Source organism: Ranitomeya imitator, chromosome 1, assembly GCF_032444005.1.
Source record: "Ranitomeya imitator isolate aRanImi1 chromosome 1, aRanImi1.pri, whole genome shotgun sequence".
In the NCBI taxonomy this organism is placed as follows: domain Eukaryota; kingdom Metazoa; phylum Chordata; class Amphibia; order Anura; family Dendrobatidae; genus Ranitomeya; species Ranitomeya imitator.
The window spans coordinates 1,047,653,384-1,047,668,337 of NC_091282.1; the positions used below are offsets into that span (position 1 = coordinate 1,047,653,384).

General features: G+C 42.6%; 1 protein-coding gene across 1 annotated transcript in view; it reads right to left on the bottom strand.

Moving 5' to 3' along the window:
- Positions 1-9,553: 9,553 nt before the first annotated feature.
- The window catches only part of PLRG1 (pleiotropic regulator 1), a 146,410-nt gene continuing 141,009 nt past the window's right edge, over positions 9,554-14,954 (bottom strand). The window contains exon 15 of the mRNA XM_069744101.1: positions 9,554-9,760. Coding sequence (XP_069600202.1) covers positions 9,701-9,760 — 60 coding nt within the window. The 3' untranslated portion in view covers positions 9,554-9,700. The remainder of the gene's footprint in view (positions 9,761-14,954) is intronic.

The window sequence follows — 14,954 nt, forward strand, 5'->3', positions numbered from 1 at the left end:
AAGAGCATGATCGGGGTCGGTATTACCGACCCCTGTTTTGCGATCGCCGGTAATTAACTGTTTACCGGCGACCGCAAAAAAAAAAAAAAAAAAAAGTAAAGTGTAATTCTCTGTCCTCTGATGTGATCGCACATCAGAGGACAGAGAAATAGGGGGATTCGGGGACCCTAGCATACTCACCTAGGTCCCTGGATCCTCTTGCTGCTCCTCCTGGCCGCCGGCAGCAGAACATGGCGGACGCATGCCCAGTGCGCCCGCCATCTGTCTCCATCTGCCGGCCGGCGAACAGCAGTTGGGGCTAAAATTAGGGTTAGTGGTAGGGTTAGGGTTAGGGGTAGGGTTAGGGGTAGGGCTAGGGTTAGGGCTAGGGTTGGGGCTAAATTTAGGGTTAGGGTTGGGGCTAAACTTAGGGTTAGGCTTCTTTCACACTTACGTCGGTACGGGGCCGTCGCAATGCATCGGCCCGACATACCGACGCACGTTGTGAAAATTGTGCACAACGTGGGCAGCAGCTGTAGTTTTTCAACGCATCCGCTGCCCAATCTATGTCCTGGGGAGGAGGGGGCGGAGTTACGGCCACGCATGCGCGGTCAGAAATGGCGGATGCGACGTACAAAAAAACATTTCATTGAACGTTTTTTTGTGCCGACGCTCCGCCAAAACACAACTGATCCAGTGCACGACGGACGCGACGTGTGGCCATCCGTCACGATCCGTCGGCAATACAAGTCTATGGGCAAAAAACGCATCCTGCGGGCACATTTGCAGGATCCGTTTCTTGTCCAAAACGACGGATTGCGACGGAATGCCAAACGACGCAAGTGTGAAAGTAGCCCTAGGGCTAGGGTTAGGGTTGGGGCTAAAGTTAGGGCTAGGGTTGGGGCTAAAGTTAGGGTTAGAGCTGGGGTTAGGGTTTGGATTAGGGTTGGTATTAGGGTTAGGGTTGGCATTAGGGTTACGCTTGGGATTAGGGTTAGGTTTGGGATTAGGGTTAAGGTTAGGGTTGTGATTAGGGGTGTATTGGGATTAGGGTTAGGTTTGAGGTTAGGGTTGAGATTAGGATTAGGGGTGTGTTGGATTTAGGGTTTTGATTAGGGTTATGGTTAGGGTTGACATTAGGGTTGTTTTGGGGTAAGGGTTGTGATTATGGTTAGGGTTAGTGATTAGGATTATGGATCAGGTTGGGATTAGGGTTAGGGGTGTGTTGGGGTTAGGGTTGGAGCTAGAATTGGGGGGTTTCCACTGTTTAGGTACATCAGGGGGTCTCCAAACAGGACAACCAATTTTGCGCTCAAAAAGTCAAATGGTGCTCCCTCCCTTCTGAGCTCTGCCGTGCGCCCAAACAGTGGGTTACCCCCACATATGGGGCATCAGCGTACTCGGGATAAATTGGATAACAACTTCTGGGGTCCAATTTCTCGTTACCCTTGTGAAAATAAAAACTTGGGGGCTACAATATCTTTTTTGTGGAAAAAAAAATATTTTTTATTTTCACGACTCTGCATTCTAAACTTCTGTGAAGCACTTGGGCATTCAAAGTTCTCACCACACATCTAGATAAGTTCCTTGGGGGGGTCGTTTCCAAAATGGGGTCACTTGTGGAGGGTTTCTACTGGTTAGGTACATCAGGGGCTCTGCAAACGCAACATAATACCCGCAGACCATTCTATCAAAGTCTGCATTCCAAAACGGCGCTCCTTCCTTCCGAGCTCTGCCGTGCGCCCAAACAGTGGTTTACCCCCACATATGGGGTACCATCATACTCAGGACAAATTGGACAACAACTTTTGGGGTCCAATTTCTCTTGTTACCCTTGTGAAAATAAAAATTTGGTGGCTAAAAAATCTTTTTTCTGGAAAAAAAATATTTTTTAATTTCACGGCTCTGCATTATAAACTTCTGTGAAGCACTTGGGCATTCAAGGTTCTCACCACACATCTAGATAAGTTCCATGGGGGGTCTAGTTTCCAAAATGGGGTCACTTGTGGGGGATTTCTACTGTTTAGGCACATCAGGGGCTCTCCAAACGCGACATGGCGTCCGATCTCAATTCCAGCCAATTCTACATTGAAAAAGTAAAATGGCACTCCTTCTCTTCCAAGCTCTGCGGTGCGCCCAAACAGTGGTTTACCCCCACATATTGGGTATCGACGTACTCAGGAGAAATTGCACAACAACTTTAGTGGTCTAATTTCTCCTGTTACCCTTGTGAAAATAAAAATTTGTGGGCAAAAAGATCATTTTTGTGTAAACAAAAGCGATTTTTTATTTTCACGGCTCTACGTTATAAACTTCTGTGAAGCACTTGGGGGTTCAAAGTGCTCACCACACATCTAGATAAGTTCCTTAAGGGGTCTAGTTTCCAAAATGGTGTCACTTGTGGGGAGTTTCCACTGTTTAGGCACATCAGGGGCTCTCTAAACGTGACATGGTGTCCGATCTCAATTCCAGCCAATTCTGCATTGAAAAAGTCAAACGGCGCTCCTTCACTTCTAAGTTCTGCGGTGCGCCCTAACAGTGGTTTACCCCCACATATGGGGTATTGGCGTATTCAGGAGAAATTGCATAACAAAATTTATGGTTACATTTCTGTTTTTACACATGTGAAAATAAAAAAAATGGTTCTGAATTAAGATGTTTGCAAAAAAAAGTTAAATGTTCATTTTTTCCTTCCACATTGTTTCAGTTCCTGTGAAGCACGTAAAGGGTTAATTAACTTCTTGAATGTGGTTTTGAGAACCTTGAGGGGTGTAGTTTTTAGAATGGTGACACACTTCATTATTTTCTATCATATAGACCCCTCAAAATGACTTCAAATGTGATGTGGTCCCTAAAAAAAAATGGTGTTGTAAAAATGAGAAATTGCTGGTCAACTTTTAAGCCTTATAACTCCCTAACAAAAAAAAATTTTGTTTCCAAAATTGTGCTGATGTAAAGTAGACATGTGGGAAATGTTATTTATTAACTATTTTTCATGACATATCTCTCTGATTTAAGGGCATAAAAATACAAAGTTTGAAAATTGCAAAATTTTAAAAATTTTCGCCATATTTCCCTTTTTTTCATAAATAATCGCAAGTAATATCGAAGAAATGTTACCACTAACATGAAGTACAATATGTCACGAAAAAACAATCTCAGAATCAGCGGGATCCGTTGAAGCGTTCCAGAGTTATAACCTCATAAAGTGACAGTGGTCAGAATTGCAAAAATTGGCTCGGTCATTAAGTACCAAATTGGCTCTGTCACTAAGGGGTTAAACGTTTCTAGCCCTCAATTTTTTTTATTTTCACAAGGGTAAAAGGGAGAAAATGGCCCCTTCAATTTGTTACAAATTTGTACTAGCCTTATCTACTGCACAGATAGGCCTATATGTGGTTGCAATGCAATATTTGGTCACAGGCAGGGTTTGAAAGGGAAGGAGCGCTATGAGATTTCTGGAGGGCAAGGCTGGCTGGAATAGATTGTAGACACCTTTCATTTGCAGATACCCATGGTGCCAAAACAGAAAACCCCCAAAAGTGACCACATTTTGACAACTACACCCATCATGAAATGCATAGACCGGTGTGATGACCATTTTGTACGTACAAGTGCTTCACATAATTTTATAATCGTGAGCCATGAAAATTAAGTAGTACTTTTTACGGTGCAAAAATGTTGCTGTAACCCAAAATTTCACATTTCCACAAGAGATTGGAGGTCCAATTTCTCCTGAACACACAGATACTCCACCTGTCAGAAAATACTGTTTGGGCACTTGGGAGTGTTCGGAAAGGACAGAGCACCACTTGATTTTTGGAGCACAATTTGTGCTGGAACAGATTGCAGCTGTCTTGTCACATTAGGAAACTCTTAGCTGCAAAAATGATGAAATCCCACCAAGTGGCCCTATTTTGGAAACTGCACCCCATTACATTGATTTTTTTTTCATTAAAGTTTATTGAGAGCAGCATGTAGTTACGTTTCTAAATACACTGCTCAAAAAAATAAAGGGAACACTTGAGCATCAGAATATAACTCCAAGTAAATCAAACATCTGTGAAATCAAACTGTCCACTTAGGAAGCAATCAATTTCACATGCTGTTGTGCAAATGGAATAGACAACAGATATAAATTATTGGCAATTATCAAGATACACTCAATAAAAGGAGTAGTTCTGCAGGTAGGGACTAGACAACATCTCAGTACCATTGCTTTCTGGCTGATGTTTTGGTCACGTTTTAATGTTGGTTGTGCTTTCACACTCGTGGTAGCATGAGACAGACTCTACAACCCACACAAGTGGCTCAGGTAGTGCAGCTCATCCAGGATGGCACATCAATGCGATCTGTGGCAAGAATGTTTGCTGTGTCTGTCAGAGTAGTGTCCAGAGTCTGGTACACCAGGAGACGTGGAGGGGGCTGTAGGAGGGCAACAACCCAGCAGCAGGACTGCTACCTCAGCCTTTGTGCAAGGAGGAACAGGATGAACACTGCCAGAGACCGGCAAAATGACCTCCAGCCGGCCACAAATGTGCATGTATCTGCACAAACGGTTAGAAACCGACTCCATGAGGATGTTCTGAGTGCCCGACATCCACAGATGTGCTCATAGCCCAACACCGGGGGCAGGATGCTTGGCATTTTCCACAGAACACCAGGAATGGCAAATTCACCACTGGCGCCCTGTGCTCTTCACAGATGAAAGCAGGTTCACACTGAGCACATGTGACAGACGTGACAGAGTCTGGAGACGCCATGGAGAGTGATCTGCTGCCTGCAATATCCTTCAGCATGACCGGTTTGGCAGTGGGTCAGTAATGGTGTGGTGGTGGCATTTCTTTGGAGGGCCGCACAGCCCTCCATGTGCTCGCCAGAGGTAGCCTGACAGTCATTAGGTACCGAGATGAGATCCTCAGACCCCTTGTGAGACCATATGCTGGTGCGGTTGGCCCTGGGTTCCTCCTAATGCAGGACATTGCCAGACCTCATGTGGCTGGAGTGTGTCAGCGGTTCCTGCAAAATGAAGGCATTGAAGCTATGGACTGGCTCGGCTGTTCCCCAGACCTGAATCAGATTGAACACATCTGGGACATCATGGCTCGCACCATCCACCAACGTCACATTGCACCACAGACTGTCCAGGAGTTGGCAGATGCTTTAGTCCAGGTCTAGGAGGAAATCCCTCAGGAGTCCATCCGCCACCTCATCAGGAACATGTCCAGGCGTTGTAGGTAGGTCATACAGGCACGTGGAGGTCACACACATGACTGAACATCATTTCCTTGTCTTGAGGCATTTCCAATAAAGTTGGATCAGGCTGTAACTTAATTTTCCATTTTGATTTTGAGCACCATTCCAACTCCAGATCTCCGTGGGATATTAGTTGTGATTTACTTTGACAATTTTTAGGTTTTATTGTTCTCAACACATTCCCCTACGTAATGAAGATTTATCACTGAATTACATATTCCAGTTGTATCTAGGATGTGGGATTTTAGTGTTCCCTTTATTTTTTTGAGCAGTGTATAATCAAAGAGGTTGTTTTCATTAAAGTGGTATAGACCATGGTGATACGGTTATACTGATCACTTTAAACCATAAAGGTGATTTGCATAATTTTATTATATTGGGCCGTGAACATTTTTCCACAACAATATTGCTTTAGCCCCAAATGTCTCATTATTCACAAAGTGATTAACACTAGAAAATGAACCACACAACTTCTTGGACAATTTCTCTTGAGCGTTATGTGGTCAGAATCAACTGTTTGGGCACACAACAGGGCTCAATAGTGAAGGAGCACTATTTGTTTTTTGCTGTGCAGATTTGGCTGGAATAGATTGCAGACACTATCTTGCATTTGCAAAGCTCCTGAGGTGCCGAAAAACTAAAAATCCCATAAAAGTGACCCCATTTTGGAAACTACTCCCCCAGAGGAATTGCTTAAGGGGTGTAATGATCATCTAGAACCCACTGGTGTTTCACAGAATTTTATAATATTAAATATGAAATGTTGCTTCATCCCCACATTTTTCATTTTCACAGGAGTAACAGAAGAAAATGAACTACAGGATATGCTGTGAAATTTCTCCAGAGTACGCAGATATGAGCTAATAAAATACTGAGTGACCTCATTTTGGAAACTTAAACCCTCAAGGAATTCATCTAAGGGTGTAGCAAGGACTTAAAACCAATAGGTGATTCAGTGAATTGAAAGTAAAACCCTTTAAATGCATTGTCTCAGGTGGGATTTACACACAGGAACCAAGCGCTGCAAAACAACAGTGCTAACCACTGACCCACCATGCAGTCCATACTGCCGATGCAAAACTGTCAGAGCCCAAGTCATAAAGCAGGACGACTTGAGAGCCCCTTTAAGTCTACTTGCTGTCATGAAAACCAATCACCATCCCACAAGCAAGCTTGATAAGTTGACATGGGAAAGTCCTTTTATTTGTCCTACTGCTTTGAGGTCACCACCAACCATGACAATTTTTTTTTTTCAGGTTTTTTCCTCTCTTAAAAATGAATATTTGTTCTCGGCTTGTCTAATGAGTCAATCATTTATTTCATCTAATGTTGCAGGCCCATGTCCATTTCTCTCGTACGATCTTATGCACATGCAAGGCAAAAAAAAAATGGCAAAAACAATGTTATAGAGGTTGTCTGGTCCAAATCGATAAGTCTGCAGTCTCTCTGCGGGGATTTGCAGGTTTCTGACAGGGACTGGCTCTAGGCATGGTTATACATACTCCCGGCCAGTGAGCGTGGTCGCGCTACATACACTTGTATTTAGTGAGGCTGTACCTGGTCTACTAACATGGCCGAATGCAGGGTACAAGTGTAAGGAGCAAGGGAGCAGCCATTGACCAGGAGTATGTATAACATATACATACCCTCCGGTTCTGGGTCAGAAACAGACGAACCCCCGCAGCACACAGTGCAGACTTAATTTGACCTGACAATCCCTTTAATTGTGGCCTAAAGGGTCTAATGTACATGTGAAAAAAAGCCTCTTTATGATGTATAATGACCCATATAAGATTGGCTCTGAAATGTATTAAAATGTATATAAAATCTTGCAGCATAATGACAGGAGAAGTGAGATTTTGTGTGAGGATGGCTATAATGAAGACCATGTGCCAGTTTTGCGAGGTTCTAGTTGTGCGGCTTTCCCTGGCATCCGCTGCCACACATTCTTTCATTTGGCTCATGAAGTGTAATTTGACTTTTGATATTGCCATTGATGATGTCCATGGCTCGCAGACCTCAGACTTAATTTATTCAAATGCATAAGCTGTAAATAGCCTTCCTGGACTACTGCACAGAATTAAGGTTTTTAGAAAGAAGCGGTGTTATTTAGATAAAGTTATAAAGCTTTACCACATTCCCGGTTACATCATTGCCATTTTTCTACCACCGCAGCTTTGGCCCTCCAAAATGGAAATCATTGATTGCTTCCTGTGTTATGACTTAAAGATGTAATCTGACAATCCTGGCACGTTCCTACCAGACATTGTCTCTTCTGCCTTGATAACTTACATCTTACCTAAACCGCTTCCAATTTTGGGTGCACAGACTAAATGATACATTTATCCACTTCTTTTTAATAAGCACATCACTTCATAACCTAGAAAATCAGCATCTCCTCTTTCCAAACAGCTCATTAACTCACCAGCATAATACAGTTGTAGACTCAGGCATATGTTTTATTGGGGCAAAGGAAAAACGGAATCAATTTCTGGAAAAAAAAAAAAGTATTGATGGCTGCAGATAAAAGTTAAATCTATTTTTAATAAAAGACAAAAGTTCTGTACTCAAGAATAAAATTCTCAAAAATGACTGAACTACCTATATATACATATAAGGCTTACAACATGCTTGGGTCGTAGAGGTTTGTTGCCTACATTGAGAAGCCTCGGCCATTATAGGGAGCGCAGAAGAAATAGCCATAACAGGATGTACAGTGGGGCAAAAAAGTATTTAGTCAGTCAGCAATAGTGCAAGTTCCACCACTTAAAAAGATGAGAGGCGTCTGTAATTTACATCATAGGTAGACCTCAACTATGGGAGACAAACTGAGAAAAAAAAATCCAGAAAATCACATTGTCTGTTTTTTTAACATTTTATTTGCATATTATGGTGGAAAATAAGTATTTGGTCAGAAACAAACAATCAAGATTTCAGGCTCTCACAGACCTGTAACTTCTTCTTTAAGAGTCTCCTCTTTCCTCCACTCATTACCTGTAGTAATGGCACCTGTTTAAACTTGTTATCAGTATAAAAAGACACCTGTGCACACCGCCAAACCGTCTGACTCCAAACTCCACTATGGTGAAGACCAAAGAGCTGTCAAAGGACACCAGAAACAAAATTGTAGCCCTGCACCAGGCTGGGAAGACTGAATCTGCAATAGCCAACCAGCTTGGAGTGAAAAAATCAACAGTGGGAGCAATAATTAGAAAATGGAAGACATACAAGACCACTGATAATCTCCCTCGATCTGGGGCTCCACGCAAAATCCCACCCCGTGGGGTCAGAATGATCACAAGAACGGTGAGCAAAAATCCCAGAACCACGCGGGGGGACCTAGTGAATGAACTGCAGAGAGCTGGGACCAATGTAACAAGGCCTACCATAAGTAGCACACTACGCCACCATGGACTCAGATCCTGCAGTGCCAGACGTGTCCCACTGCTTAAGCCAGTACATGTCCGGGCCCGTCTGAAGTTTGCTAGAGAGCATTTGGTTGATCCAGAGGAGTTTTAGGAGAATGTCCTATGGTCTGATGAAACCAAACTGGAACTGTTTGGTAGAAACACAACTTGTCGTGTTTGGAGGAAAAAGAATACTGAGTTGCATCCATCAAACACCATACCTACTGTAAAGCATGGTGGTGGAAACATCATGCTTTGGGGCCATTTCTCTGCAAAGGGGCCAGGACGACTGATCCGGGTACATGAAAGAATGAATGGGGCCATGTATCGTGAGATTTTGAGTGCAAACCTCCTTCCATCAGCAAGGGCATTGAAGATGAAACGTGGCTGGGTCTTTCAACATGACAATGATCCAAAGCACACCGCCAGGGCAACGAAGGAGTGGCTTCGTAAGAAGCATTTCAAGGTCCTGGAGTGGCCTAGCCAGTCTCCAGATCTCAACCCTATAGAAAACCTTTGGAGGGAGTTGAAAGTCCGTGTTGCCAAGCGAAAAGCCAAAAACATCACTGCTCTAGAGGAGATCTGCATGGAGGAATGGGCCAACATACCAACAACAGTGTGTGGCAACCTTGTGAAGACTTACAGAAAACGTTTGACCTCTGTCATTGCCAACAAAGGATATATTACAAAGTATTGAGATGAAATTTTGTTTCTGACCAAATACTTATTTTCCACCATAATATGCAAAAATATTAAAAAAAAACAGACAATGTGATTTTCTGGATTTTTTTTTTCTCAGTTTGTCTCCCATAGTTGAGGTCTACCTATGATGTAAATTACAGACGCCTCTCATCTTTTTAAGTGGTGGAACTTGCACTATTGCTGACTGACTAAATACTTTTTTGCCCCACTGTATCTCAATACAATGATGAAAGACAAAGGCCGCGGCCAATGTTAGGTTTAACGTCTGAAACAGAATCCATGCTATGTCAAAACTGATAAACAAATTGTAACAAAATTTTTTTTATTTTTTATTTCTTTTACACAGATGTGGCGTATTAAAATCTTTTCCTTTTGATAATTTCAGGTTTCCAGTTGATTGGATGGGTTTCTTCAGTCTGAAAAAGGGAAACAGGAAAAAGGTTACCAAGTCATCTCATACTTGGTGAACATAGCACGGCATTTTCTATACCCAGAATTTGTCAATTAACCCTTACGAATGTATCCACTGATATAAGAGATACAGAAAAGACCACAATCATGCAATCACTACAATGCATATAACAAAAACGTGAAGCATCTGTGAATATCCTTAAAGGGAACCTGTCACCAATAATGTGAAATAGCAGCTAAAAATATCACCTTATCCAGTCTGCGCTGCATTCCCTAAATCCTTATATAACCCCCTGACTCCCCTTGTATACTCTCGAAAACCTTTTTAATTTCTCCAGCGCTGTATGGTAATCTTCTCAGTCCGGTCCGATGGGCTTAGTTTCAGGCCTCTACATCACTCCCATTGGCTGCTGCTCGCCTTCCTACTTCATGGATGACGCCTCTTGCGTCATACAACATCTTGCCTGCTCAAAAATATTGCGCTTCGCACCTGCGCAGTATGTTATGTCCAACTGTGGGCAAAGCCGAAAAACAGAAGTGCGCATGCGCTGGCAAACTACACTTGATTTTCGGCTTTGCTTGCAGTTGGGCAAAGAATATTGCGCAGGTGCGAAGCGCAATATTTCTGAGCAGGCGCGAGATGTCGCATGACGCAAGAGGCGCCATCCATGAAGTAGGACGGCGAGCAGCAATGTGAGTTATGTAGAGGCTCAAATCCACGCCCATCGGACCAGACTGAGAAGATTACCATACAGCGCAGGAGAAATTAAAAAGGTTTTTCGGGAGTATACAAGGGGAGTCAGGGGGGTTATATAAGGATTTAAGGAATGCATAGCAGACGCTGAATAAGGTGATGTTTTTAGCTGCTATGTCACAAAACTGGTGACAGGTTCCCTTTAACAAGCTCCTATTTTGTGCATACAGCTCCAATGCACACTTATGTGTCTCTATAGTTAAAAATACTAGGTGAACTGGCAGTCTTATTGCAAAATGAAGAAATAAAGAAGCATTCTGGCCATTTTCCTCCATCAATGCACCATATAACCTCTCACGCTCAGCGCTTTTATTTATATTGTATTCACTTTCATGAACAGTAGTGTTCAAAAACAAGAGTTAATTACAAAATCTTCGTGTTCGTTATTTCCATGCACTGGGAACACTGTTTTCTAATTCAAAACATGAAGAGAAATGTTTAAAATTTATAACAACTTTACAGAAAATAAAAAATGAACATTGGACTAATCTGAAAAAAAAAAGAAAAAACAGTGTCTGCATTTGTCTTTACAAACTCACCATATGTAGTATTTTTTGTGGATGTAGCATTCCTGTGAATCACTAAGCTAATATTTAGTTGTATGCCACAGTATATCAGAACTGCTTCACATCTATGTTGCATTGAGTCAACCAACTTCTGGCACCTGTCACCTGCTATTCCAGCCCAGGATGCTTGGACTACATCCCACCTATTTTGGCATTTGTTGGCTTTGCCTCAAAAACATCTTTTTTAATGTCACCCAACAAGTGTTCTATCGGATTAAGGTCCGGGGATTAGACTGGCCACTCCACCTCAATTTTGTTGGACTGGATTCAAGATTTTGCTTGTTTACTAGTGTTTAGGGTTGTTGTCTTTTTTTGAAATAACCCATTTCAAGAGGGGTTATCGGTTATGGACCTGGTGGTTAGGAGCACCCGGAACGACCTGATGGTTAAACTCACACAGGACAAGCTCTGGGAAGTGGGAGCTCTGCTGACCGCAACCCCTAATCCTATCACACAACTAGAAATAGCCGTGGAGCATACCTAACACTGCCTAGACGCCTCTTCACAGCCTAAGAGCTAACTAGCCCTAAAGATAGAAAATAAAGCCTACCTTGCCTCAGAGAAATTCCCCAAAGGAAAAGGCAGCCCCCACATATATTAACTGTGAGTTAAGATGAAAGTCACAAACACAGAAATGAAACAGGTTTCAGCAAAGGGAGGCCAGACTTACTAAACAGACTGAGGATAGGAAAGGTATCTTTGCGGTCAGCACAAAAAACTACAAAAAGACCACGCAGAGTGTGCAAAAAGACCTCCGCACCGACTCACGGTGCGGAGGTGCCACTCTGCATCCCAGAGCTTCCAGCTAGCAAGGCAAAATCATGATAGCAAGCTGGACAAGGAAACAATGAACAAATAATTAACTAGCAGGGACTTAGCTTCTGCTGGAGTAGACAGGTCACCAGCAAGATCCAAGAGCAACTGAACCAGTACAAGAACATTGACAGCTGGCATGGAGTAACGATCTGAGTGGAGTTAAATAGAGCAGCCAGCCAAAGAATAAACTACATCACCTGTGGAAGGAACCTCCGAAGCAGCAGCTCCACTCACAGCCACCAGAGGGAGTCCATGGACAGAACTCGCCGAAGTACCATTCATGACCACAGGGGGGAGTTCAATCACAGAATTCACAACAGTTATCCTCTTCAGCGTAAGGCAACATGACCCCTTCAAGTATTTTAACCCCTTTCGGATCTTGGACGGGATAGTACATCCAAGGTCAGATCCCCTGCTTTGATGCGGGCTGAGCCCGCATCAAAGTCGCGACATGTCAGCTGTTTTGACATATGTGCGCAATAGTGGCGATTGGAATCGCGATCCACCCGCCGTTATTAACTAGTCAAATGCCGCTGTCAAACGCTGACAGCGGCATTTATCTACCGCTACAGGCCATCGGGCCGGAAATGAGCGCATCGATGACCCCGTCACGTGATCAGGGGTCAGTGATGCGTCGGCATAGTAACCAGAGGTCTCCTTGAGACCTCTATTGTTGTTGATGCCAGATTGCTATGAATGCCACCCTGTGGTCGGCGCTCATAGAAATGCAGGAATATAGCTACATAGAGGCAATCTGAGCTTTGCTCCTATGTAGCAGAGCCGATCAGGCTATGCCAGCTTCTAGCCTCCCATGGAGGCTATTGAAGCATGGCAAAAGTAAAAAAAAAAAATGTTTTTAAAAAAGTATGAAAAAAAATAAAATAAAATATGAAGGCTTAAATCACCCCCCTTTCACCCCATTCAAAATAATAATAATAAAAAAATCAAACCTACACATATTTGGTATCGCCGCGTTCAGAATCGCCCGATCAAGAAAAAAAAGGATTAATCTGATGGCTAAACAGCGTAGCGAGAAAAAAATTAAAAACGCCAGAATTACTTTTTTTGGTCGCCGCGACATTGCATTAAAATGCAATAACGGGCGATCAAAAGAACGTATCTGAACCAAAATGGTATAATTAAAAACATCAGCACAGCACGCAAAAAAAGCCCTCACCCAACCCCAGATCACGAAAAATGGAGATGCTACAAGTATCGGAAAATGGCGCAATTGTTTTTTTTTTTTTTTTTTAGCAAAGTTTGGAATTTTTTTTCACCACTTAGATAAAAAAAGAACCTAGACATGTTTGTGTCTATGAAATCGTAATGTAGAAAAGCCGCGGAGACACCATCACGTGTTTCTCAACGCAAGTAATAAATAGCCAGGTCTTTCACCGGGAAGGAACAACCACAGGAAGGGCAGCATCCAAAAGGAAAACCACCTATGCCAAAACATGGTATCCATCTACAGACAGCTGTTTCGGGGTATTTGCCTCTCATCAGTGTGGAGTAGGAAACTGGCTATTAGGAGCAGTGCCTGCAAAAAGGACTATAAACATAAGAATGAATGACCTCGGGGAGATCAAAACATCCAACACCGCGGAGACACCATCACGTGTTTCTCAACACAGTGATCCAGAACACTGCCCCCATCCCTTATGGGAAATATGCAAATGCATGTAGAAAAGCCGCGGAGACACCATCACGTGTTTCTCAACGCAAGCAATAAATAGCCAGGTCTTTCACCGGGAAGGAACAACCACGGGAAGGGCAGCATGCAAAAGGAAAACTATCTATGCCAAAACATGGTATCCATCCATTCAAGTCTATGGGAGAGCAAAAAAAAAAAAAAAAACAGATGCTATACCGAGCCACAGTATAGCATCCGATTTTTATGGATGAATTGAAATTCTGTAACTTAGAAAACTGTAAATGGTCTTTTAAATGACTTACAGCTGCTGGGAAAAAAAAGGATTGTATACAGACAGTACAAGTATGACAAGTGAGAAAAAAAAATCCCACTTTTCTGGAAGAAAACCAGCCTAAACTGTGTGACAAGCCCCTGTATGATCAGTAACAGGGATAAATTTCTTTCCCCCCCTTGTAGAGAACCTGTGCGACACACGCCGTCCCGTTACCTGTGTGGTAAAGTCCATACAGTTTCATCATACTGATGACCCCCTCAAAAAGACATAAAATCATGCAATTCCCAGGAGGTCACCATCTCATGAAATTTCAGACTTCAAAACTGCAAAATAGACTGTGTGTGCCAACGCCGACTGGTTATTCTTCTTCAAAGCAATTTACTAACCACCGCTTCTAAGTGTTCCCATCTGGTTGTATTGAGCATTTCTAGTTATATACAGTAGGTTATCGTTCTGTTCCTTCATCAATAATAATAGTTCATGATTCTGTTGAATTGACACATTAACCAAGACTGTGATATTCTAAAAAACTGAAAGGTCATGTAGACTCGCATTGAATCATCTGCCATAAATAGGATTTCATAATGCTACAGATAAATCATTTATTCAGCAGCTTCAATAATTTATCTGGCTACTCATATCAAAAAACTTCTCAATGTGATCTTTCTATGTAGTGACAGGAGCCCATCATAAATCTAATTAAAAAGAAGGACTGCTGAGCGGAGTCTCATTAAAGGCCTGCAGACAAGCAACGGGCAAAATTTTGAAAGGAAAATGAGGGTACTTTTTTTTAAAAGAAAATATATGAATGCTGGCACTCAATACATGTCTTATGAATTCCAAATCTTTACTAATAGGAGAGATAACAATAACTCGGTGTAACACTAATGTCCCTATTGTGTGAGGCTCAAACGTCTCAACAAGTATACCACTATCAAAAGGTTTAAGGACTGAAACCCAAAAAGAAAATTTAGACCTAAATTAGACGAGCAACTAAGTCTGAAATTAAAGATTCATAAGTGACCATGAAGTTGTCAGAAGAGGTTCTTCTATCCACAACTAGGCCAGGACTTGTATCCGCAGCACAGCATGGGCACACAATGTTCTCATGAGATGCCCATCGAAAACTGGCCTTCTT